This window comes from Tribolium madens, unplaced genomic scaffold, assembly GCF_015345945.1.
Source record: "Tribolium madens isolate multiple individuals breed KSU strain unplaced genomic scaffold, Tmad_KSU_1.1 Scaffold_97;HRSCAF=244;Tcas5.2_LG3a, whole genome shotgun sequence".
Lineage (NCBI taxonomy): Eukaryota > Metazoa > Arthropoda > Insecta > Coleoptera > Tenebrionidae > Tribolium > Tribolium madens.
Window position 1 is genome coordinate 6,540,875 of NW_025401069.1, and position 25,090 is coordinate 6,565,964.

At 32.2% G+C, this 25,090-nt stretch overlaps 4 protein-coding genes across 7 annotated transcripts; 3 read left to right on the top strand and 1 right to left on the bottom strand.

The window, feature by feature from the left end:
• Nucleotides 1-1,193: 1,193 nt before the first annotated feature.
• LOC123014407 (RNA exonuclease 5) lies at nucleotides 1,194-3,601 on the bottom strand. 2 transcript variants are annotated; one of them, XM_044413504.1, is made up of 4 exons: nucleotides 3,431-3,601; nucleotides 3,033-3,254; nucleotides 1,903-2,985; nucleotides 1,194-1,850 (listed from the first exon to the last, which is right to left on the bottom strand). In XM_044413504.1, the coding sequence occupies exons 2-4, from the start codon at nucleotides 3,215-3,217 to the stop codon at nucleotides 1,223-1,225; spliced, it is 1,896 nt and encodes a 631-aa protein (XP_044269439.1). In that variant the 5' UTR covers nucleotides 3,218-3,254; nucleotides 3,431-3,601; the 3' UTR covers nucleotides 1,194-1,222. The 2 variants fall into 2 exon arrangements, with proteins under 2 accessions (XP_044269439.1, XP_044269440.1); XM_044413505.1 differs by lacking the exon at nucleotides 3,431-3,601 and adding an exon at nucleotides 3,308-3,362.
• A 182-nt stretch (nucleotides 3,602-3,783) lies between these two features.
• LOC123014621 (protein TSSC4) lies at nucleotides 3,784-4,530 on the top strand. The gene has a single exon (XM_044413828.1). It carries the CDS (start codon nucleotides 3,853-3,855, stop codon nucleotides 4,468-4,470), a length of 618 nt encoding a protein of 205 aa, XP_044269763.1. The 5' UTR covers nucleotides 3,784-3,852; the 3' UTR covers nucleotides 4,471-4,530.
• A 4,372-nt stretch (nucleotides 4,531-8,902) lies between these two features.
• LOC123014062 (contactin-associated protein like 5-1) lies at nucleotides 8,903-24,051 on the top strand. Of its 3 annotated transcripts, none has more exons than XM_044412925.1 (21): nucleotides 8,903-9,334; nucleotides 12,801-13,052; nucleotides 13,100-13,256; nucleotides 13,306-13,525; nucleotides 13,576-13,996; nucleotides 15,145-16,374; nucleotides 16,420-16,768; nucleotides 16,815-17,032; nucleotides 17,089-17,262; nucleotides 17,382-17,607; nucleotides 17,662-17,912; nucleotides 19,908-20,333; nucleotides 20,384-20,581; nucleotides 20,628-20,916; nucleotides 20,966-21,282; nucleotides 22,314-22,498; nucleotides 22,544-22,810; nucleotides 22,856-23,048; nucleotides 23,099-23,217; nucleotides 23,721-23,778; nucleotides 23,832-24,051. In XM_044412925.1, the coding sequence occupies exons 2-21, from the start codon at nucleotides 12,806-12,808 to the stop codon at nucleotides 23,993-23,995; spliced, it is 5,709 nt and encodes a 1,902-aa protein (XP_044268860.1). In that variant the 5' UTR covers nucleotides 8,903-9,334; nucleotides 12,801-12,805; the 3' UTR covers nucleotides 23,996-24,051. The 3 variants fall into 3 exon arrangements, with proteins under 3 accessions (XP_044268860.1, XP_044268859.1, XP_044268861.1); XM_044412924.1 differs by lacking the exon at nucleotides 8,903-9,334 and adding an exon at nucleotides 11,460-11,511; XM_044412926.1 differs by lacking the exons at nucleotides 8,903-9,334; nucleotides 23,721-23,778; nucleotides 23,832-24,051 and adding exons at nucleotides 11,460-11,511; nucleotides 23,458-23,695.
• Nucleotides 24,052-24,128: 77 nt separating this feature from the next.
• Nucleotides 24,129-24,876, top strand: LOC123014068. Its single transcript, XM_044412938.1, has 2 exons — nucleotides 24,129-24,557; nucleotides 24,618-24,876. The coding sequence occupies exons 1-2, from the start codon at nucleotides 24,461-24,463 to the stop codon at nucleotides 24,806-24,808; spliced, it is 288 nt and encodes a 95-aa protein (XP_044268873.1). The 5' UTR covers nucleotides 24,129-24,460; the 3' UTR covers nucleotides 24,809-24,876.
• The last annotated feature ends 214 nt before the right edge of the window (nucleotides 24,877-25,090 follow it).

Below are 25,090 nucleotides of genomic sequence, written 5' to 3' on the forward strand. Positions count from 1 at the left end.
ATAAAACACAAAACTATCCCCGATAACTAAGTTCAGAATAAAACAAAACATGAAAACGTAAATAGCGTAGAGGACTTTATAATCAATGCATCTTGTTGAAAGTACTTAATTTCCTTTTAATATTCCCATTATAGATAAAGCGTCGGCTACATGATTATTCAACAAAACTGAAACTGTAACTAAAGAATGTCTAGAAAATTGTATAAGGTGTATTCAAACAATGTAAAAACATTATTGAATTATACCGTCATGGACTAACGTTAATTCTGTTTATACACATATTAGAAAAACCAAACGAAATACCGTAATTAAAAAAAAGTTATCCAAAAAAGCTTTTGAAAACGGTATAAAAAAGAGGATTAATGGGAAAAGAATAATAAGTTATAGCAAAAAAAATAATTAATGAAAAAATATCAAATAGATGGAGAGAGTGAGCATCTAATTTTGCTGTATCTTTAAAAGTTTAAAATATTTTTTTTGTGTCTTTGACTATCGATAGTTTCATACGATAAAAATTACTGTACCTAGGGTAAATTATGTATTCGAAAATTTATCAAAAATTAAAAACTTAAGGAAGGGACACATATAGAATAAAGAATAACAAGATTTGGAAAAACTTAAGATTTTAACAATATTTGGAGCTATGGAAACATAAGTTGGTGCGAATTTTCTTAACAGAATTTTGACTTGGTCAAAAAAAAAAGTAAATTTCAAACACCGTTTTTGTACCATTTTTAATGCAGTTTATAAGGAGTTTGTAGGGAAGGTATGTACATTTGCCACAGAGGCATGCATGTTCACGGTAATAATAATTATTCCATTACTACAAAAAAAAAGTGATCCAGAATGACTGAATCTGTTGGCAATCCTGACTCTAATTTTTAAAGCTTACCATTGGAGTGCGATTTTGATAAACAATTCAACATTTTTTAGGGGTCAGTATTTGTCAAGCAAAACCGTATCCGATTGGTTCCAGTGTTCAAATTATTAGCAAAATACTTAATGTTATGCAACCAAATGACGCGAGTGTATTGTGCGTAGCATAATGTATATTTTTTGAACTAGTTTTTCTTATTGGTAGACAATTATTGAACAATAAACATTGATAGAGAGAGTAGATGTCAGGATAATTTAAGGTGAGGTACAAAACATTTAATTGAATTCAAATTAACGCTTAATAAAAACAAAACAAATTAAATGAAAAACATTTATTTGACAGGATTTAAACATCTCTCTTGAGTTGTATAAAGCAACAACCGTTACTTCTTTCAACTCCCGAGAACAACACAATCACAAGTCCAGGTGTCGATATATTCTCATAAATTTCTTTCACCCACTTATCAACATTTTTAAACACCTTTGTTCCTTCCAATTGTCCTTCTTGTAGTTTCACATGTCCAATATTTAAAGAAAACATACCCATAGAATCACACATTTTCTTAACAACTTCTTTACAATTTTTTTCAGAAAAATACTTAATTTTCTCATTTTGTTGTTGCACTTTCAATTCTTTATCTACACAATATTTATATTTTGAAGTTATTTCATTAAGACCCACAACCACCGCCGTCTTATCCACTTTCGTCGTTTGCTTCAACATACTAGTAGCATAATTGTAAGTCCCCAACTCGGGACAAGTCCTAATTTCACTGTGCAAGTTCCCCATCACTGCATCACCGAAATATAAACTTTTCGTCAGCTTGAGTTGAGCCAATTTTAACGATGCCATACTGTCCTCAGTTGAGCAATGGCCACCTTTTCCTTCCTGAATTCTCTCAGAAAGAAATTCCTCTGTCAGAGTTTTGAGTTTAGTTTTCCGCACGCGGTCACCAGTTATATTATAAATAACGCTGAAAAAAATTATTGACCATAACAAATTTAAATCGAATTGCATTTTGATACCTAGTATCGATTACATAAGGGTGCATCATTTTCAGAGCATGTAAATCGTTTCCTAAAGACTGACCAACCAAAATAGCATCAGCAGGCAATATTCTTCTAAGATCTTCTTGCACGTCTTGTAATCTAGTTGTAATATTTTTCATCATTTTGTACGTAATGCCAGAAAATCGAGTCAAATAATCAGTAATTCTATTCTCTGGCTTGACCAAAGTGTCATAAAACGTGTTTAAGTCTTCATCTACTACTGACACTCTAGTTAATTCGAGGTCTCCAATAGTGGTTTTACACATTTCGCAATCAATGCCAAACATCTTACTGTGTGGAGTTACGTCTTCATATCTGTCTTTAGTCAAGACATAGCCGGCGTATTTATTCTCCATAAGGCCCTTGATTGGTAATGGAAAATTCTCTTCAACCATTTGCCACCCTGAGAGCAATAACTGAGTCCTAGGAAACCGATCTGTGGGTGGCAAGTCAGGATATAATTGGTTCTTCCCCTCTTTATCTTTCTCAATAGGAAAAAGACTACGCACTGTATCAAAAACTTCCGAACTTTTGTGCACCGCTTCTTCCAAAGTCCCATACTGAGTACAAAACTTCTTCACTTGTGTCCCGGTTAAAGGCACCATTGACAACTCCCTAACAACATCGCTATTACTAGAGTTTGGGGCCAATATCTCGAGCTTATGTTCAAAAGTTGAACTCACAAATGGGAACATATTACCATGCGCCATGTAGTGGTATAAAGTCATGTTTTCTACCACCAGAACGCAAGTAGTCGCCAGTCTGTTAAATTTCTCTAAAGCACACCATCTCGCGGGAGAATACGGTGAATGGTGTCCAAGTTGTGAGTACATAATTAAGTGTTGCAAGTCTGCGAGAAATAAAGGGACCCGATTTTCGAGATCTGTTGCTAAACTGGCATTTATCCCCACGTCGCGTAGCTTAAACACGGGTTGCTGACGCATTTTCGTGGTCTTCTCTCGCAACATCTTTTTCAATTCTTGTAGTTCCAAGCCACTAAGTTTAGGTTTCCCTGAAGGCCCCAGTTCTGGCACACACACTTTTTGGTCAATGCTGTCTCTAAAAATGTATAATTACTTTAATTAAATAGTTTGGGGGTAGTTTACCCAATGGGAGCTTCCGTTCTTGGCTTTTTGACACTTGGTTCAAGCTCTGAACAATTTGAGCCATTTGCTTCACTTATTTGCGTTTTCTTCAAATTTCGGTCGTATTCATTAAGTCTGGAGATTTCTATCAACGCTGCCATTTTCTTCTTCTTATTCTCGATGCGTTTTGTTGATTTACTTTTCATTTTGAAAAGAGTGTCACCGTCAGGTATCTTCTTTAGGCTGTAAATTTAAATGAATCTTAGAAATTATATCAGGGGTTAATGTGGAATTACCAAAATTTTGTAAAACAAAAATAAAAAGTTTGTATCGTGTGCGAAAGTTTACGCAATAAAAATTTTATACTTGATGGCAACATTTGAGGTTATAACAAAATAAAACAAACGAGGATTTCTCACCTGACACATTGATCCAAAAACTACTTCAAAATATTTCAGTTTATTATTACACAAAACCCAAAATCGCGTGAAATCTTTACTTAAATTAATTTACAAAAAAATGATATCAGACACATGCTAAGAAGTTTTGACATTCGAAAAAACACATGTTTCAAAAACTGGCAGTGACTAAAGTTACAATTGTATAAATCCGACAAAAATCACTTGAGACAATCACATAAAATTAGTTTGACTGATTTTCTTTTGTATAATTATTTTAAAGACCCAACAATACATTAAAAACAACAAATCTTAAATTGTTTCTTTTATTTCGTAGCAAAAATATCTAATAAAATAGAATAGTGTGGCAACACTGGTCAGCTGTCACCCGTTAAGTGTCAAGCTGAAGTTAAACAATTTTGTTTATATTATTCCCTTGCAAAATGGATAAACCAGACCTCCCCTTCATGCTGAAAAATTCGAATAAGAATTTTATGGAGCGACAAAAAAGCATTTTTGATCAGTTGAGCACCTTAAAATGCAACCTACAGAAAGACGAAGAAATGGAAGTGGAGGAGGCCCCCAGACTCTCTAACAGGACAAACCGGTCAGTAATGAAGCAGTTTCGGGGTAAAGAAAGCATCTTCAAACGTCCACAAGACCCCGTTTCCAAAAATTACATGAGGACAATTCCTGACTTCAAAAAGAATCCTCACAAGTGGACGAAATACTCTTTAGCTGATGTGAAAGATGAAGACATGTCTGATCGAAGTAATACTAAAGCGGCTCTTTCATTCTTAAATGAATTGAAAAATAGGAGTAACGAAAGCATGGTGACTGATAAAACTGAAGAGATACAGAAAATTGTTTTTAAGAAAGTCCACACTACTGTTAAAGATAATTTGAAGAATGAAGACGAGAAACCTAGTTTTAGAAGTTCAAAAGTTGTGATGCCAGAATATGTCGTTGGGCAGAAAGTCAAGAAAGATAAGAAAAATAAGAAAATTCAAAATAGTAGTGGTGGACAGTTAAAACTGGATCATTTGCTTGATGATGAATAGATTAAGTTATATAAGAGAAATAAAATTAATATACACATAATAAAACATTTTTCATTTCAATATCATATTTTTGGTTGATTGTGGTCTCATAATGAAGCTATATTAATCATCGTCGGATAATTTAAATACAAATTTTCAAAATTTGATTATGTTTACAGTACTAAAGAAAATATCGTATTTGACACACACCTACATAATGATAAATTTTATGCTCGCAATCGCGAATTATAGTTAGGCACATTATACGATACATTTTTTTGTAGATCTATTATTGTTTCAACTCATCTTTTATTTTACTTTACTGGTTCCACAATTTTAAAAATAAATTAAAAGGTGTACCTAATATACAGGCTGTCCCAACGGTCCGAAAAAGCTCTATAACTTGTTTATTTTAAGAGTTATTGACTTTTTCTTTTTTTTTAGATTATAGCTGCGTTTTTGATGCACATTTTAAAAATATTGCGGTTTATATACAGGGTGTCTCAATATTAAAAAAAACAGTAAAGTTATGTTTTTTTAAATGGAATCTACTCAGTTTGATTTTATTTTTGGATTCTACGCTAAATTACAAATAACTTTTATAGAGGTTGTTTTCATTTATCTGTTATCAATTTTGATTTGTGGCGCTTTTTTACCAGAATTTTTGAAATGCAGGGGTCTGTCTAAAAATTCGTAACTTCTAAATGCTTGCACACAACTTAAATTAAGTAATGCCGTTTGATTCCTGAAGGTTTGCCGCATCTTTTAAGTGTTTACTCAACAACCTGCTCAGTGGCATGTGCCTACTGCGATTTTTTAAACATGACTAATTAAAAATGTCAAAAACTCATTTTTTTCAAATAGCACCTACTATTTATTATTGCACCAATCAAAAGATCTTTTGACAAGCTTTCCATCAATATATTGTTTAGTCTAGTGTAAAATTCTAAGTTGCTATCCTAAATTAACTAAATTTCGGACCGTTGGGACAGCCTGTATGTATTTGAAGGTATTTAAGCACAATTTAATAAATTTAAATGATTTGAAAAAATGAAGGACATTCAACGGAGTTCAAAAGTTCAGATGAGAAAAAGTTGTTTGAGCCTTTTTTCACCAGATATATAGCTCTTCAAAGGTTAAATTTTATAATAAGTAATAAATAATATAATAATAAATACAGAGTGATTATGATTCATATAATGTTATATTATTCATATAATTCTAGGAGGGTAAAACCCAAAATACAATATTCACAATTAAAAGTCAGAATTTATGTAGTCATATTTTGGGACATCCTTTTCCAAATATCAATCCGACAATCAGTTTGTGTTTGAGTTTTTCTACAATGAGTAATGTATTGTTGGTTGCTGTCATAGTTCATGAATCACTATATTATACACTATACATACACCTCGTACCATTTCAATCGCCACATTAGTAACGTCGCAACTGTGTTTTTGAGATTAAATAAGTCACAAATATTTGATTTGTGTGTAAAACAAGAATCTGTGTAACTACTGGTACCCACTGACAAATTTAAAGTCACAACACTCTACTATGTACAGGGTGCTGCATTTTGGATGTCCGAATAGGGAATCTCCGAATCTAAGATGTTTAGCCAAAAACGAGTGATACATTCTGGGGCTAATTTTTTGAGAAAATAATATTGGTTAAAACCGCACCCCGCTAACGCCTTTTGTTTTCGACTTACAGACAAAAGTTGACTTTTTGGCGAAATCTAAAAAAATTCATATCTTCGTTATTATAGAAGATACGGATTTGAAATAAAGACATTATACAGGCACTTTATTTCGAGGAATTTAATAATGTAGTTAACAATTTTTTTCAGTTATTAGTTTATCCGTAATAAGATAAACTTGTATTTTTTTAAATGGAAATCATAGGCGTCTATGGCAATTTTGAAAAGCTTATTTTTTTCTGATCTAAAAAATATATATTTGTAACAGAATATTTTTTTATAACTATAGGTATTTAAACTCTTGTTTGATATTTTGTTTGATAATAGTTGGCCATGGAAAAACTATTTCACTCCAAATGTGTAAATAATAATCAATAAGAGTTTTATGAACTGTAAAATAGATGAAAAAATAGATACAATTATAAAAAAATTAAAAAATACGATACGGTAGAAGCATTGCGAGCGCCTCAGAAAAAATTATTACATATTTTTAAAAATCCAAAAATAGGAAAAATAAATGTGTCAACAGTCAACACAATTAGAAAAAACATTTTTTTGATGATCTAACGGAGGTAGGATAACGTTTCACAAAGACGGAATTTGGGTATTTGAATAGCCATATCGTCATTTTTGTGTCATATAAAATATATTTTATTGAAGAATTAAAGCGGCTTTTTTTACAACACTCTATGTATCACTAGAAGTTGCAATGGTAATGTTAGCTCGTTTAAAAACAAAGAAATGTTATTAGTCGCCAATAAGTTGATTTACAATTTATTTTGCATTTTTTTCATTACTTAGTACCTACTTAGAAAACTCTTTCATTAGTGATACTGGTTAAATACATATAATATAGTTTAAATCCTTTTAGTTGAAGATGCAACATTTTTTCATGGACAACTGCGAACAAAAATCAAAGATAATTTTTTGCTAAAAATGTATTATAATAATTTGTTACAAATATATATTTTTTAGATAAGAAAAAAACAAGCGTTTTAAAAATGACATAGCCATCTATGATTCCCATTAAAAAAATACAAGTTTATTTTATTACGGCTAAACCAATAACTGAAAAAATAATGTTAACTACATTATTAAATTCTACGTAAAAAAAGTGCCTCTATAATGTCTTTATTTCGAATCTTCTATAATAACGAAGACATGAATTTTTTTAGATTTCGCTAAAATGTCAATTTTTGTCTATAAGTCGAAAACAAAAGACGATAGTGGGATGCGGTTTTAACTAATATTATTTTCTCAAAAAATGAGCCGCAGAATGTATTACTCGTTTTTGGCTAAACCTCTTAGTTTCGGAGATTCCCTATTCGGACATCCAAAATGCAGCACCCTGTACAGAAAATAAAACGTTATGAAAAGTGGCAGAATTGCGATTGAAATAGTACGACATATCTATACTTATAATAATCATGACTTTTTATGCATATGGAGAACTCAACGAGATATATTACGATAGAATTCGCCTGTCTGATTCGGGCGGAAATAAATGCTGTATAATCCAATATTCAGAAAATATTTGGATTTCTTTAAATAGATAACAGTTTTATTTTATTTCAATTGTTTGTTTGTCATGTTCTTATTCCATATAGATACTGTCTGGTATTAAATTTAGTGTACATAATTAGAGTTATTCCTTGAATAAATCATTATCATTATCATTTACTTTTAAATCAAGTTCAATAATTGAGCAGTACCTAAATAAAACAAATTTGAAAAAGTAGGTATAAACATAAAAATTACCAAAACATGGTTGAATTAAGTCATAATTAATATTAGAAGAGTAAAAAATCTAAAAAATCAAATCTGCTACTCTGCTTTGTTTCGTTTTGGGTTTGGTGAAACAATAAGTATAAAATTTTATAATAATAATATAAATTATTCATAAATATATCGAGATCAAATCCTTGAAATTTTTTGATTATGAAGGAAGATAAGAATTTAGATGTTAAATCATCCAAAAAACATTTGTAATCTCTTATAAGTATACATATTTTATCTGAAACTAGGGTATTTGTAATTACAAATTCAAATGGGCGTAAATTGTGAACTCTATCTTTCTCAGTGTAAAAGGTGTTTTTAACCCATATTATTTAGTTTTAACGAGAAACGAATTTCGATACCTATAGACTAAATTTTTACAGAAGGTCAAGTGAATTTGTTTAAAAAATTTTGCTTAATTAGACTGTATAATAATATTGATTTAAAAAACATGTACTATAAATCCTATTTCAAACCTTTGATTTTTTAAATAAAGTTCGAATGATAAACAAAACGAGTTATCAATATTTATGGTGGACTATGATATTTCATTAGACAATACGAATTTATAATGGAATTAAACAAACCGGATTTTAGTGAAATACCCTAAATAATGCAAAAAAATAAATAACAGGTTGGCTTAAAATGAGTGTAATATGCCAAGCCAAAAAACGATATTTTTCTTGTATTACAAAAATTCAGCAGTTATTGTATTATACTCGTACCAAAAGCATGTCAATCCAGGAAAAATGCATTTTTCTATTTAACAGATCTGCTCTAAGTGATTAATCACACTAAAACAAAGTAAGCGACTGTAAAATTTGGAATGAGCAAATACCCTCTTTGGAACATTTACATTTACGTAAAAAATTAATAAACTAAGAATCATGCTGGTCATGTGTTTTATCTTTTATCAATTTGTTAGCAAGTTGCTGCATTTCGAAACTAAGACACTTAAACAACGCTGTCAAGTTCGTAGAGCTCCGTCAGTCTTTCGGCGTTTTGTTCGCAAGCAGGTTGATAATCCTGCCGCCTCCTCGTGCGCGCCATCAGCCTTGTCAAACTTTGAAAAATTGGAACGTTTCCCATTATCAATATTGTGTAAACAAACTACATATCACGATAGTAATTAAATTTGTTTTTTTTTCACCGGTTATCTAATAATGGAAGAATAGTGTTGGCTTGTGTACAACTGAAGCGATATGAATATGAAAAAGTATTAATTGTTTTGGCGGTGATTTTAATTAGTGTTAGGAACCAAAATGGTATGCATTCAAATTCGGTTTAGTAAATAACAGCTATATGAATCAAGCCACAGACAATCTAGTGATTATTTTATAAGTGGCTAATTCGCCACAACAGGAGAACGCCTTCGAATTATTTCTTTACGTCATCGGGCTTCCGGCGAGGGTAAGCCATCTTAACTTTTAAATTGAACTTATTATTTATAATGGATACAATTTGGTCTGGAAGCAATTGTTTTTAAACATGCCTTTGTGCACTTCCATCTAACCATCTTTAACAATCCTTCTTTTTATTTTTACATTCCAAACAGGAATATTAAAATTGTTATAAATCTTTGCCGCTACATTTTTATGAGCTTATGTATAATTAATTTAGCAAACATCAACAGTAATAACAAGGTGAATAATTTTTGGCGCTCTCTTTTCTTCTCCTAATACACTTAGATTAGTAGCATTAGTAGCATTTTGAGTGTTAACACAAAAGTAAAATAACCCAGTACATAGTTTAAAAACAACAAATAATTGTTTATAAGAATAAGACCTTACACTTCTATATTTTGCTTTTATCTGCAATAAGGATTATTAATTACAATATTTTTTTATTTGGGAGTCACGCCATAATCCTTAGACAATAATAGCATAATGATAAGAAGTAATATTTAAATAAACTTTAGTGAGAACAGTTAACTTTAATAATATGTAGGAAAAGTACTATATTAATAATGGTTATTGTGTTAATGAAGAAGAAAAAAAAAAGAAAAAATGATACTACTAGACCAAACAGAATTATATTTGCTTAATTTTACACACTTCGAATTGAAATTAATTTAAAAATGACCATGGGGAACTGTTCTATAACAAAAACGTAAATTAGAGGATTGTTATTGTTATCGTAATAATAAAAAATGGTACTCTTAATAGGTTCACTGATCAGTGACAACACAGATAACAAATCTAGTTGATGATGATTTGACACTTATCTTAATTAAATGTTACGTGCTATTTCCAAAAATCTAGGTGTCGAAAATTACATATGTGTACCTTCTTATTGCAAAATATGGATATTAGTGTTTATAGTAAACCGAATCTCCAGTAATAAAATCTGTAATATTTTTTATACATACATACAGGCTGCGTCAGAACTCGCGCCCCAGAGAAAATTTTCAAGTAAGGTAAGATACCAGGAACATGAAAAAAATGTTTAAAAAAATCTATCTGTCAAAAAATTTTAACATTTATTTTTGACATTTAACCTTTTTTTATATCTATTTAAGGATACTGATGATCTTGTATATGTCTTTTTACAATTATTTAGTAAAGGGACAAAAATTTTGCGAATAAAAGCCACAAATAACATTGAACAGAGTTACAATTTAGGATACAGCTTCCTTGTTTCCTCTTTTAATAGCCTATAACAAAAAAACTTGGAAAATTATATTTCCAACAGAAATAAATAGAATCAAAGTGCAAACTTTAAACCCTCATAACTTCGAAATTTTTATAGATAAAATTTTTTTAACATTTTTTCCATGTTCCTGGTATCTTACCTTATATGGCATTTTTTTCTGGGGCGCGAGTTCTGGCGCATCCTGTATATTACGATGAAACTGATTTGAATAAATGAATGAATAAAGGATATCAAATATTAAACAGTTTTTTTTTTTCATAAATAAGTCTTGAAATATAATATTTTGTTTGATGGAAAACAAATAAATTTGAAACGAATTAAATGCGGTTTACCACATACCTAATCAATTTGGCCGTAAAATATACCTATGATAAAGTATGTAGTTTAATATTTTTATTTCAATAAAACAATAACAGAATGGCCTTGATTATTTCTCTTTAGCTCATAAAATTCACAAAATGAAACAAAAAGCAAAAATTAGGAAATGGCTTCTAACAAGCTAAATCAACTAATTTGCTAGAAATGAATCAAAAAGATAACTCACTTCCAAAAATTTTAACAAATTAAGTTGTTAAGTTTCATTTACGAGTATGTTCCTAGAAACTAAAGTTAGCCTCATTGTAGCTCAATTTTAATCAAACCATAAAAAATTAAAAATCACAAACGGGTTTTTGTTTTATAAAACAGGTATTTATAAATAAAATTTTTTTCTTTTAAATTTACTAAGTAGATGAAAGATTTTTGTTCAAACAGATAATACAACATATTCATTATGTTGTTCCCAGTAGGTCATGTAGGATGAGAACTAATACAAATTACAAATATCAAATCACGCCTTTAAATCAACATTAGATTGCACGTATATGTATTGTACTAGTAGTTTAACAAGCTGATGATAATGATAAGGTTAAATAGGAATCCATATTTTGACGAAGGTTAGTTAGATGTAAAGTTTTACTAAAAAAAATAGAATAGGTACGTTTTAGGTGGTTTTAGTAATAGATGTGGAAAGGGATTTTTGTTTACTATAAACAGCAATTTTTTTGTAGACAGTAGAAGTGATCTATTGCAAAAAATTGCTTTCTAAAATGATTAAACTTTTCAATTTTATTGGTGGTATACACTGGCCGCCAAAATTAACCGGACATCTGAAATTTTGCGATTTTTTACATTGCAATATTTTTGTTATTCTTCGTCGGATTTCGACGAATTTTTGTTCGGCTTAAAAAATGAACTTTGCAGAATATTGTAATTTAATTCAATAGCATTTCTAGTTTTGTCTTGTAAATGTTATACCTAAAAGGCGAGAGCACTGTGATTTACTTTTTTTATACTGAGCTGAAGTGTGCAACAGAGACGAAATTAAGTTTTTACTTATTTCGGATTATTGCCCGTTCCTTTCTGAACGAGAACCAATTTGTTTCAAAATTTTATATTTTGGTACTTCCGAGATACAAAGCATTAAAAAGATGTTGCTTTTCTAATGTTACTAAATATTCGTTCAGAAAGGCGGCTACATAAAAGGTAGTAATCGAAAATCATTGCTTATATGACCAAAAGAGCACAATTACGTCTTCAAAGGATTACAACAAGTAAAACGGTTAATTATTGGAAGCTTCCATGCGCCTATTTTGACGTTTTGGCACATTTGGGCTACTTAATACGAAATTGGAAATGTAATGCTTTTTATGAAGGTTTATATCTCATGTCTCAAGAATTAAAATTATGGAAAATGTGGTACATAATTCAAAAAAGAATGGGCAATAGTCTGAAATCAGTAAAAACTTTTAAGTTTGTCTCTGTCGCACACCACAGCTCAGTATAAAAAAAGTAAAAAAAATAGTGCTCTCGTCTTTTTAGATATAAGATTTACAAGACAAAACTAGAAATGTGATTGAATTAAGTTACAATGATACAATGTTCTGCAAAGTTCATTCTTTAATCCAAACAAAAATTCGTTGAAATCCGACAAAGAATAACAAAAATATTGCAATGTGAAAAATCGCAAAATTTTAGGTGTCCGGTTAATTTTGGCGGCCAGTGTGTAATGGTCGTATTTAATTAAAAACACTATCAGACCATTTACGAATTTCTTGGTGGTCAAATCTCAAAAATTTAAATGAAAAATCAAAATCGTAAAAAAAATTCCTATAATTCTGTTTTTTTTTTTTATAGTAAACAAATCTTTCTCCTTTATTTCAAATCTGGGAATCCTTTGTTTTAGGCAAAATGTGGCTCTATTTAATCAACTTCAGCGTAGTTCTTATAGTCGTATTGGGTCGTTTAGATCGTGATATCGGACATCCTTGTCCAGGACCTCCCGATAAAGGTCCTTGCAACAGAGCCCTTTACAAATGGGCTTACGACCACGATAAAAATAAATGCGTATTATTTGCATGGGGAGGCTGTGCTGGTAATAATAAAAATAGGTTTAATACAGAAATACAGTGTATACGAAAATGTATTTCATTAAAATGTAAGTAAATTTGAAATTGTAAGAAACAAAATCAAAGATATTTCAAGACCGTTCCTTCATCTCTGGGAATTACACAGTACCAAAAGAAAAACGTGGACCCGAATTGACTTTCCAGGAAACGGGAAACGAGAACACGTTTATGTTTGCCCAATCGAACACTTTTATTCAAATCGACGGGGATATTATCCAAACTTTTCAATTAAGGTTCATTCACCCACCGAACATTCAATCAAAGTTAATAGAAAAATTGTAGGCTGTGTCGACAAATTTCTTTCCAGTTTAGAACTAGACTTCCACATGGGCTTTTAGTCTATCACAATGTTAAAGTCCCAGCGGGAGTTTCTCTACAACCTTATGCTTTATACATCATTGTGGAACAAGGCCAACTTAAAGTTGTCCACGTCTATGGGAAACATCTAACAGCACTGACTGTTGGAAGAGGGCTTAACAGAGACGAGTGGCATTCGGTGACTGTACGAATTCGTTATTTCTCTCTGAAGAAATAGTCCACGAATTATTTTAGGTCAGAATAGACGTACATGGGGCTCGTTTGATGGCCACTGTTGACGACCAGAAGGAAGAGACTAATCTTCGAGGTCTCGACAAAGAAAATAACTATGGAGTCTCTGCAAACGTTACCTCGGTGATACTTATCGGTGGACTGAGTTCAGAGGAACGTTTGCATGGTGTTAAATACATAATTGAGTCATTTGTTGGGTGTATTAAAGACGTAGTCCTCAGCACAGGCAAATCAGCATCTGATCTTTTGACGATAAGTCCTCTAATTGCAACCAAACACGAAAACGTACAAGAAGGTTGCATCGATAAGTGCAAAACGACCGAAAATTTGTGCTTTAGGGGGTCTCGATGTATAAATCACTACAACTCGTTGACGTGTGACTGCTTTGGGACTCTGTACGAAGGAGAGTTTTGTGATATTTACGGTACATCAGTCTAACACTTCTCGCATTTGAAATCCGAAAATCTGGAGAAAATTGCATTTTATCGAAAAGAGGTATTTTGGGTACAAATTTGATACAAACTTGTGTTTTTTCAAGAAATCCTCGAAATTTAAAATGGGAAATAATGCGAATTTCACATTTTTGGGTTCACTTCTTGAAAAAAATATTTTGGGAAAAACCATTCCTGTTGTGTAGCAGGAAAATCTGATAATCTCTAACGCATACGAGTATGAGTACAGCTATTACATAATTTTCAGCTCATATCTTATTTTTTAGCAATTAAGTTTCTGAAATAACACGTAAAATTGGTTTCACAAAAAGAAGAAAACAGCTCCTTTAGTAATGATTAGTAAAACTATTGTTATTTGGTAAATAACAATCAATTACTCTAGTTTACAAATAATAACACCTTTTATCAAATTAGTATTTTTATGTTTATTTATCTTTAATTAAACAAAAATAATTGTTAATTTTTTTATCACGTCACAGTTTTTTGTTAGGAACGATGACTTTCCTGCTTTCTGCACAAATGCCTCCGATTTAAAATTTATTTAATATTCAAATTGTTGCTGAATTATTGCAAAATTATCACCAGATGGGTCTAAATGGGTCTTAAAATACATTCCATTGACTCGTATTTGGATTTCTTTTCTTTCAACTTAGGTAGCATGAGTGACGAACAGGACGAGCGCTTTTATCGAAAAGTTTTCAAAAATCGCCACAAAAGTTTTTGGAATGAAAATACGTTAGGAGATTACTGTTGGACTGTTATAAAAAAAACTTATCTAAAAAAGTAGAAAAACTAAAGTAAAATAATTCAATAATTCAATTTTAATTTGTTGTTTGGCGATTTTTGTATTTTTGTTAATTACGTATTTCTTAAACGTGACATGGTAGACTTTTTTAAATAACTTTTTGAACTGAGTGCATTAAAATCTACAAAAAATTATAACTTTCAGTATAGAAATCGTGGAAACTAGTGCTTATTATTTTTAAAAACTTTATACTTTTATTACTTTCGTATTTTTTCTAATTTGTACCCAAAATAAATCAGTGAAATTTTTTGAGGTGTTTGGATTTCAATTGCGAGTACGAATTGATTTACTAATTTTGTGAAAAATTCATTATAGCTGCCACAGTATTAACGCTTCGAGGATCATCCTACGTTTCCTACAGAGTGTACGACTGGAAAGACCGAGTTCACTCCTCAATAAACCGTTTCTCAATGTTATTCAAGACCCGATTTGATGACTCTGCCTTATTTTACGCCGCGGGGGGCGAACACGAACGTATTGATCACTACATTGCTGCCTCAATTTACAACAACTCGGTTTACATAGAGTTGGATTTTGGTGCCCAAACCATGTCCCAAACCCTTGGCCAAAATGACGATTTCCAGCTAAACCAATGGAACAACTTGACTATATTCCACGACCATGACAAAATCCTTTTAAGCCTCAACCAGGAGAAAGTCTGGTTGAACCTCACTGGTTCCCCCATGTTGTACATAGACCCCGAGATATACATCGGGGGAGGCCCCGAACTCCAGAAGAAAACTGGGCTAAAATCGAAAAACAATTTCGTCGGAGGCCTCAAATACGTCTTTTTTAACGACATTTCCATCATCTACGAACTCAACAAAAACAATCCTAAAGTGCACTACATTGGTATTTTGCGACCGGAATATGAAGAAATCGATGTTACAGAAATCCCAATCACTTTTCCCTTCACTTCGTCGCACATCTGGTGGCTTAACAACTACATCAACAACTTGTTCCTCACATTCAATTTCAAAAGTAGCAGCAATTTGAGCGTTTTGGCCTCGAGTGAAACCACAACCAAACTCTACTGGGAGGTCCGTGTAGTCAACGACGAAGTCAGATTCGAGTTGACAAACATGGCCAAAAACACCACGCATTTAATAAGTGTGAAAAAGACGCCGAAAATTTGGCATTTTCTCAACTTGACATATTTCAACGGCGAGGTCATTTTGCGAGTTGACGACAAGGAGAAACAGGAGAAGATTGAAGACTTGAAATTCGCAGTCGGGGATAAAATTAAGGTCGGGAGTGGCTCCAGGTCCAATTCTGGACTTGTAGGGTGCATGAGAGACATTATAGTCAATGGGGCGAGTTTGGAACCCCGATCTGTGTTACAGTCGGAAAGAGTTGTAGGTGAAGTGACTTTGGATGACTGCAAGTTTGTCGACCCGTGTTTGCGACCAAATACGTGCGAACACGGAGGGAAATGCTCAGTTAAAGAAGACAAACTTATTTGCGACTGCACTGACAGTGGATACACTGGGAAAAATTGTCATTTTGCAAAATACAGGAAAACTTGCGAGGAACTTGCTTTACTAGGTGAAAATTTGCTGTTTTGAATGTCTCACTTTTGGTGTTTTACAGGATACACAAAACCTGACGTTTATTTAATTGATATTGACGGTAATGGGAAGTTTCCTCCAGCTCACGTCCGGTGTGAATTCCAAAGTATCGAAGAATCAACCAAAACAATAGTGGAACACAATCTTCCAAGCCAAATTGATGTGAGATCCCCCTCTGAGAGCGATTTCAGTTTCACTATCAAATACCGAGAGTTTACTCCTAATATGCTACAAGAGCTGGTATCCCACTCGTTGAATTGTAGCCAATATATTAGATACGATTGTTTCAAAGCACCCCTAGGGTTGCACTCCGCTACCTGGTTTATAAGTTCAGCAAACGAAACTGTTGATTTTATCGGAGATGTTAAAAGGTTGGTTGCTTCACTTTTAATCAAACCATTTTTAAGGCGATTTCAGAGGAACGTGTCCTTGTTCCATAGGAAAAAAATGTGAAAACCCTTCACAGTGGTGCAACTGTGATGACGCTGCTGACGACAAGTGGAACTCAGATGATGGGTATTACACGACAGCAAAAAGTCTTGGGATAACCCAAATGGTGTTTTTGCAACCACCAGATTTACCAAATGAGGCCCTCGGAAGGGTAACTTTAGGGCCGTTGGAGTGTGTTGAAACTAGTTTGTTGGAGTGATTTGTGGTGCAGGCGAAATTGTATAATTAAGGCATGTTTTAGACACTCAAAGGTATGTGGTTACCTTTACTACAAGTCAGTCGTATATTGAGGTGCCAGGGTGGAGGAAAGGGGACTTGGCTTTCTCGTTTAGGACCACTGGAAAAAAGGCCATTTTGTTGTATCAGCCACCAATAAGGCCCAATTATCCCAGTTTTATGATTGCTTTAACTAGCGGTAAGAAATTATTATTTTTTAACTATTGCTTTTTATTAAATAACCTTATTTTATTATGGTTACAATTTTTAAAACCACTTTAGACAATAGTGGAAATAATATAATGTATTCTTTTATAGATTTTCAGTTGACATTTAATTTCACTTTAAACACTGGAGTTTCAAAGGAGTTGGTGATCATTTCTGACCGGAAATTAAACGGTGGGGAGTGGCACAAATTATGGATTGATTACAATAAATATCATGTGCGACTTATGATCAATGAGGATCAAAAAATGGATGATTTGAAACCGGAAGAAGAGTTTGGGCCGTTTGAAGGATCGATGTTTATCGGGGGCGCACCAACGTACTTTTTTATTATTTTTCCAGTTTAAAAATATGTGACTGTAAATGATTTTAGCAATTTACTAGATCCTAAAACTTCGGTGCATCAGGGGTTAATAGGTTGTTTTAGAGGCCTTGTCGTGAATGAAGAAATTCTGGATATTTATAGCTACATGAGTGTACATTTGAGTGAAATTATTAAAGATTGCAAGCCTTCTTGTGTGCCGAACCCGTGTCAAAATGGAGCTCAATGTAAAGAGTTGTGGAGCACTTTTGAATGCATTTGCCCTAATCCGTGGGCGTATAAAGGCATTTATTGTGAAACAAGTGAGTTAAGAGAAGTAGCAATCAATTTTTTTTCTTTTTAACAAAGTTGTTATGAAAAATAATCGTTGATTAATGATCACAGTTTTAATAAGGCGCAATAAGGACACAGTAAGTCGACAAGTAAACATATATTGCTATAAATTATTCTTTTAAACCGCAATTACTAGAATAAACATATCACTTCCACAATTTACAATTTGACAAACTTCTACAAATATTTTCTTTTCATTTGCGTAGATTTTTACAGCTTACAAACATTAGTTTCAGTTAAAACTGCACTTCTATCTTTCAAACAAAAAATATGTGGAACGGAAAAATCATATTTTCAATTATTCATACAAAAATTGTTAGTAAAAATAAATCTGAATAGGTGAAAATTATATACCTCACCTTATTACCTCACCTGTTATTTGTTAATAATTTGCACGTGCTTGGACCTTGTTCAAGACAAATTATATAAATTATTTTAAATTTAATGCGTACTTTAATATTACAATAATTGTTTTTACAAATTAGGGAAAGAAAAAAGATATCTTTCTGTGCCCATTGTTGCAATAATTTCAAATATAATAATGTCCTCGTACCTTGAGTACTTAAATGATACTGATTTCCTGGCTTTCATACAGAGTGAATAAAATTAGGACGTCTCATCAAGAGTGCCAATTATTCGTTGATTAAATTTTTTTGTGCTATTTATGAAGAATGTCCACAGAATATAGGGGAACATTCCTTCCGAGACCACATGGAGGTCAAAAAATCTCAAAAGTTTTAAAATTTCAGTAACTAATAGTTTTTGAATCCAACCGAAATAAAGCTGTTTTAAATAAACAAACTAAAATCAGTCAAAAGACATCTCGTTTGAAATATGTGGTCGCAGGCAAAATAAAGAAAAATAACAAAAATGTGCTTATCATTTGAAAATTACACAATTTGTTCATTTATAAACTATATACCAAGTGAATAAAAAGTATGGAACCAAACGTTTTTTGCTTAAGCTATTTATTTTTTGAAAAAACTAATTGTTGAATGATAAAGTACTATAAAAATGTGATGATTTAACAAGAATAAAATTTTTCGAAGTTTCCTTTTGTTTTTGAGTTCTACAAAAAAAATATTTTTTTAAATGGCAACCCACTATAAAATCATTTTTCTCATAAAAGCTATACTCTAAGGATTACAACTATCTGCTTTATATTTAATTTTTTCAAAAAAATTTTTTCACATAAATTGCAAATTTGACAAAAAAAAATCGCATAACTCAAAAACAAATTTCATACGATCACATTTTTTATATTACTTTAATTTATATTAATTATTATTTTCTGGAGGCAAATGATTAAAAATAAAACCGCTTGGTTCCATACTTTATATTCACCCTGTATATTTTAGACATTGCATTATAATTATTGTATTATAATTATAATTTTTCAAAATTCTGCAAGTAACCTGAGTGAAAAATTTTACACTTAATTAAATTACGACTAAGACTGAGATTTGTAAAATGTTTTTTGCTTTATAAAATATTTTATATAAGTATTTTGAAATTCAATTAATTTTTTACGTGATTAAAATCATCCTGTAAGTATTCAAAAAATTGGCCTCTAGGCCAAGTTCCGTCATAGCACACAATAAAATAAGTTTCATCGTTATAATAATATAAATTGATTTTAGTTTAATCCACGGGCTTATTAAAAAAATATTTAAATGGTAAAATCGGCTAAAAGTAAACAAGTTTGAAAAAAAAAGGAAAAAATTCAAATTTATGTTTTTGAATGGATTTTGAAAGCACTTTTTAATATAATGACAGAAATTGTTCATAACAACGAAATAAAAGAAATAGATATCGATCAACAATCAAAAATGGTAGAAATTAAGCCAAAATTTCAGTTTATAGGTATCTGTTTTATCTTATTACAGCATTCACAAGAGTAAAAATTTGATTCACTCTGTGCAAAGCCCTATTTTCTTAAACCACTCAGAATCTTTACTTTACAGATGTTAATGTTAATGCGTTAACATTCACAAAACCGGAATCTTTTTTGCGACGCAATTACTTGGACACCAAAGACGAGAACGACAAAATCGCCTTAAAGAAAATATTCGAAGAACAAATCCTAATAAACCTTCGTACCTACGACGAATTAGCCTTGATTTTCTACGCTAACGACCATTTAAACAATTTCGTCCATTTATTCATTTGCAACGGGACTCAAGTTGTATTCTTATTCAACTTCGGAAGTGAAATTTATGACTTATCCGTCGAACATCCGGAGTTAAATTCAAGTAAATCGATACAAATTGCAATCCAACGCGAAGAAAACATGACCACAATGTACGTCAATGAGAACAACAACAGCATTTCGATCGGAGTCTCACTCTTGGAAACTTATTCAAATAAGCCTTGGATCAATCCCGAAAAAGGTATCAAGTTTGATGTAATTGAAGAAACAGTGGAAAAATTTTTCTTTCAGAGGTTTTGGCGCCGCAAAGGCCACCCGCGCCTCCCACCGAATATTTTCAATTAAATTTGGGCGGATATGACCCCGAAACATTGTTAAAAGTGTCGGAGGATCCTCCCATTTTGCCCGGATATGTGGGATGCATGAGAGGTTTTCAAATTGGCCAAACACTTATAGATCTTCCGTCTAAAGTTACGGAGGTCGACGAAGGTAATGGTCACGCTGTGATATTATTTTATAAAATATTTCGCATTAGGCGTCAAGGCTAATTGCAATATGAAATGTGATGCACTCCCCTGCAAACACGGAGGGATCTGCATTGAGAATTTCCGAAATCAGGAGCATTCCTGCGACTGCGAACACACCAGTTATTACGGGGAGTTTTGCTCAGATGAGAAGGGGGCAGATTTTAGCGGCGAGTCGATTTTGTGGAGGGAATATATCCTCAATGGGTCGGTGGACCACGTCAAAATACAGCTAGCTTTTTCTAGTATGGACATAAGACAGAAAAACACAGCTTTGTTGCTTTTGCAGACGGAGAACAAGTACGTTTATCGGATGCTTCCTGGGGGAAATTATAGCTTTTTTTCGTAGCCGAAGTTTTTATTTTTTGATAGGTTTGAGTCCTGAAGGGTATTTGATCATCCAAGAAGACAGGGAAGGAGCGGTTTTTGCAGCTGTTGTTCAACATAAAAGTTTCATTAACGGTGCGCGACACTCGGTTTATTATCGAAGAGACCACAACGAATCGGAGTTGTTAGTGGATAGAGAAGTGATAGAAATGCACCAAATTCCAGCCCAGACTTTCACAAATGTGCCAGAATTGGGGGCCAATGAGGTGCTAATTGGGGGGCATAACACCAATGATCCAAGGTTTGCGATATACAAAGGCTATAGTGGATGTCTGTCAAGTGAGTATACAAAAAATTTAAAAAATCTATTTTTTCTATTTTGCGTCTTGCTTTAATGAGCCATTTCAACACCAATTCTGGTGCCGAAATAGACTAGGTAGTACACTTTACTTCCTAGAGGTTGGTAATGGTGATTTTCAGCAGCTTTTTGAGTAATTTTTCTTATTTCAAATGATATGCATGAAATATTTGCAGTATTCATTGTTACTTTAACAAATTTTTGAAAAAACTCGAGACTTACCTATTGACACTTCGTAAATCGAATTTTTCAAACTTTGTGACATTTACCACCTTATTAGAGCAAAGGTTCCTAAATTTTGAAAAATCGACTTTTATGTTGAAAAAGAACGTAAAATGTGCAAATAGAAAAAATAACATATAAAACTTGTTTCATAAGTCATTTGTAGGAACTCGTTCAAAACGTGACTTTTTGTCTTACACTTGTGCTTAAAACTGAACTTTATTAAAATTTGTTAAAAATGGACATTTTTACGGTTTTTTTTTTACGAAAGTCCTTCTTCTTTTTAACTTATTAGATAAACTCCTTTTTTTAACGAACGAGAAATACTGGAAAAATAAATTTTTTGTCTGCTTAAAGAAGAAAGTACAAACTTTTTAGGGCTAAATTTTTTTTAAGAATTACAAGGAGATCCAATTTAAAAAAAAAGAAATATGAAGTTTGCTAAAAAAATTAAATGGATCACCAATTTTTTTATATCAACTGTCTATAAAATAAGAAAAAAGGAAATAAAACGTTTATAAATATAAGAGTCTAATTAAATTTTCGTAAAGTTTAACATTTAAAGATCAATAATATAAACGGCCTGTGTATAATCTTATTCACTGTAGATTTATTACTTGTTCACAACCTTTTAATTCTTTCCTGTCATTAGAATTAACGTAAAAAGCATTTACACCAATTATGTTTTACATAAATAAACTAATTGGTAGGCAATAAAAAGTATTGCTTATGTTATTTACAAGACCATTACCATTATCCAGTCATGTATTTTTTTAATTATTTTTTATAGACATATTTATTGAAGTTAATGAGCATGTAATGAAACCTTTAGAAGAATACATGCTGTTTACAAAAACTGGCTCCGAAAAGGTCAACGTTTCAAACCCGCACGGAGTTCGCAGTGCCCAATGTAGCCCCCATTTCGACGTTTTACACGAAAAAACGCCAGGAACCACCAATCTCAACATTAGCCAAGTACGTTATACACAAATCAAAAAGATACCATAAAAGGAATTGCAGGGTAAGGATAAAACATGGGTGGAAGACGCACCTCAAAGAGTTGTTTACACATCTGATGCATCTACTGCAACCGAACAAGAAGAAGGAATCGACAAAATCGTCGTAGTTGTCCTTTCTGTATTTTTTGTATTCATTATTATTTGTTGCATTTATGAGTTGTATCGCACGGACAAAGCCTACAAGAGGCGTAAAGAACTTGAAACTGATGCTAATATATTGTGGTCGAAGGAACAAGCTGCTAAAATGCAGGAAACTCCGTTCGTGCAGGTTGGTAATTTTTGGAAGTATCAATTTTTGTAAAATTTTGACTAGATGCCAGCGGAAACTGTAACAAAGCCGCCAACACAAAACGGAAAATTGCCAAACGAAATCTCAAACGGATCCACTAATAAGGATAATGAGACAATTGTGACAACTGCGGAAGTTACGCCAGTTTTAGAAGAGGTTCCCACGAAACCTTTGAAAAGACAAGACAGTAAAAGAGACAGAAGAATTAGTTTTAGAGGTACTGGTCGTTAAGAACTGTATAATTTATAACAAATATTTGTTTTATAGATAGTGCCAGTGAACTAGCATGGGACACGCCTGAGGAAAGTTCAGAACTCTTAAGCACTATGCACGAAGAAGACGAAGATGAACAAAACGGGAACTCTGATGAGTCAACGCACAAGTCCGTAAGTAATATCGAGGCAATGGCACCCTATAGCACCATAAGCGAAGTTACCTTAAATCTGGATACATAAGTGCTTGGCCAAAAATGTGATGCTGTTTACAAAATACAGTTTCATAAATCAAAAACAAGCCTTTCCATAAATCACACGCATGCCATTAACGCTTAAACTTGTGCACGTGAAATTCTGCATGGGATGGAGTTGAGCATCACTCTTTGTCTTTAAGTCGTAAATTATTGTCAGGTGCCTCTGACTCCACCAGTTAGGGCACGCATCAGAAGTCCACCTCCACACAGCAATCCATTAGCTACTCAATTACCATACATGATCGATGAAATGGGAAGTTTGGAATTCACGGGTACGTCTTCACCGGTGCTGGGTTAACCATCACGCTACATAATATCCCAACATTTTTTATTCAACTAATTTTGTGTAATTCGCTGACTGATTCATCTATGGCAAATATATACATTTTATTTCACGTTTGGTGTTTTCTTTGGCGACAGAGTTCTAACGGAAATCACAAAAGTGTTAACGATGTTAACGAAATTATTAGTGAAGAAGGTATTTTATGGTTTATCGCTTTTGAAAATTTTCTATCCTAATTTGTATTATAGCAAAAGCATCCCTGGAAAAGCTTCTCAGGTTTGGTAATGTCCCAAAACCCGTATTCCTGAACGATCACCAAAGAAAATTTGCTAACCCCATTAGTTACTTAGGAGGACCCAGAATGGCTCCACGAAACCGTTGGAGTGTAGAAAGTGTATTGTCCATAGATTAGTTGTAACAAATGCTAATTAATGTATTTACAAAGTAAAATAAAACCTCTTAACACGTTGAAATCCCTTTCACCAAGTGTATTTGCACGATTTTAAAGGCAAGTCAGATGTTCCAGTATAGAATAATTATTAGTAAGTTTATTTTCGCTTAATCAATAGATCAATACAAAAATGCATTCAAAATTTAATATAAAAAACAAAGTTTAAACTAAAATTACAAAAATAATATGCAACCAATAATACACAACAGCGTAATGATTTCATAAAAACTGGCAAACTGACAGGTAAATGTGACACGTGGGGTGGTTTATAGGTTATGTGTGTTTTTTACCCCTTGGAGTTTTACCAAAAATCGTTTAAAAATCTCGAACAAGAAAACTTGTGTATAACTAAACAATACATATTTTTCACTTAAAGTTCATTATTATACAAAAAACTTTCTTGTATACTTACCATTTTGTTGCGACATGGCGCAAGGTAAACTAAAGACAAAAACACAACTACCCAAAAATGTAAAAAACAAGAAAAGCGCTAAAAAAGGAAGTGCTATTACCAAGAGAGCAAGTGAGTAAAATACATTTCAATTCAATGTCTGTAAAGATTGATTTGTAATTGCATGTGTAGATCGTCCAATTCAGCCCAAAAAGAAAGGAGTTGCAGAAGCAAAGAAATTAAAGCAAATTGTTCATAAAAACGTCAATAAGGCAATAGAAGAGGAACTTCGTTCAAGAGCCTCCAATGAAAATAAATCATTATCTGCGGCCCAAAAGGCAGTCGTGGAATACCATAAGAAAAATGCAAGTGGGCCCTCTTAAAGTTTAAAAAATATTTTCAGTTTTATGTTGTAAGTATTATTATTTATTAAAAAATATGTAAAAAGAGATTTTGTCTTTTTATCAGAATTTGAAAAGGCTCACAGGTGCTTTACAATATTTTGTATGATATTTAGATACACAAAATAGTCACACATTTAAAATTTTAAGAAATCCAAATATTTAGAAGTAAATGTTTAAAAAAGTTCACCTCAAATTTGCATTTTAGTGAAATGCGACGAAACTGTTACGCTAATTTTTGAATTTGGATTAATTAATTACATA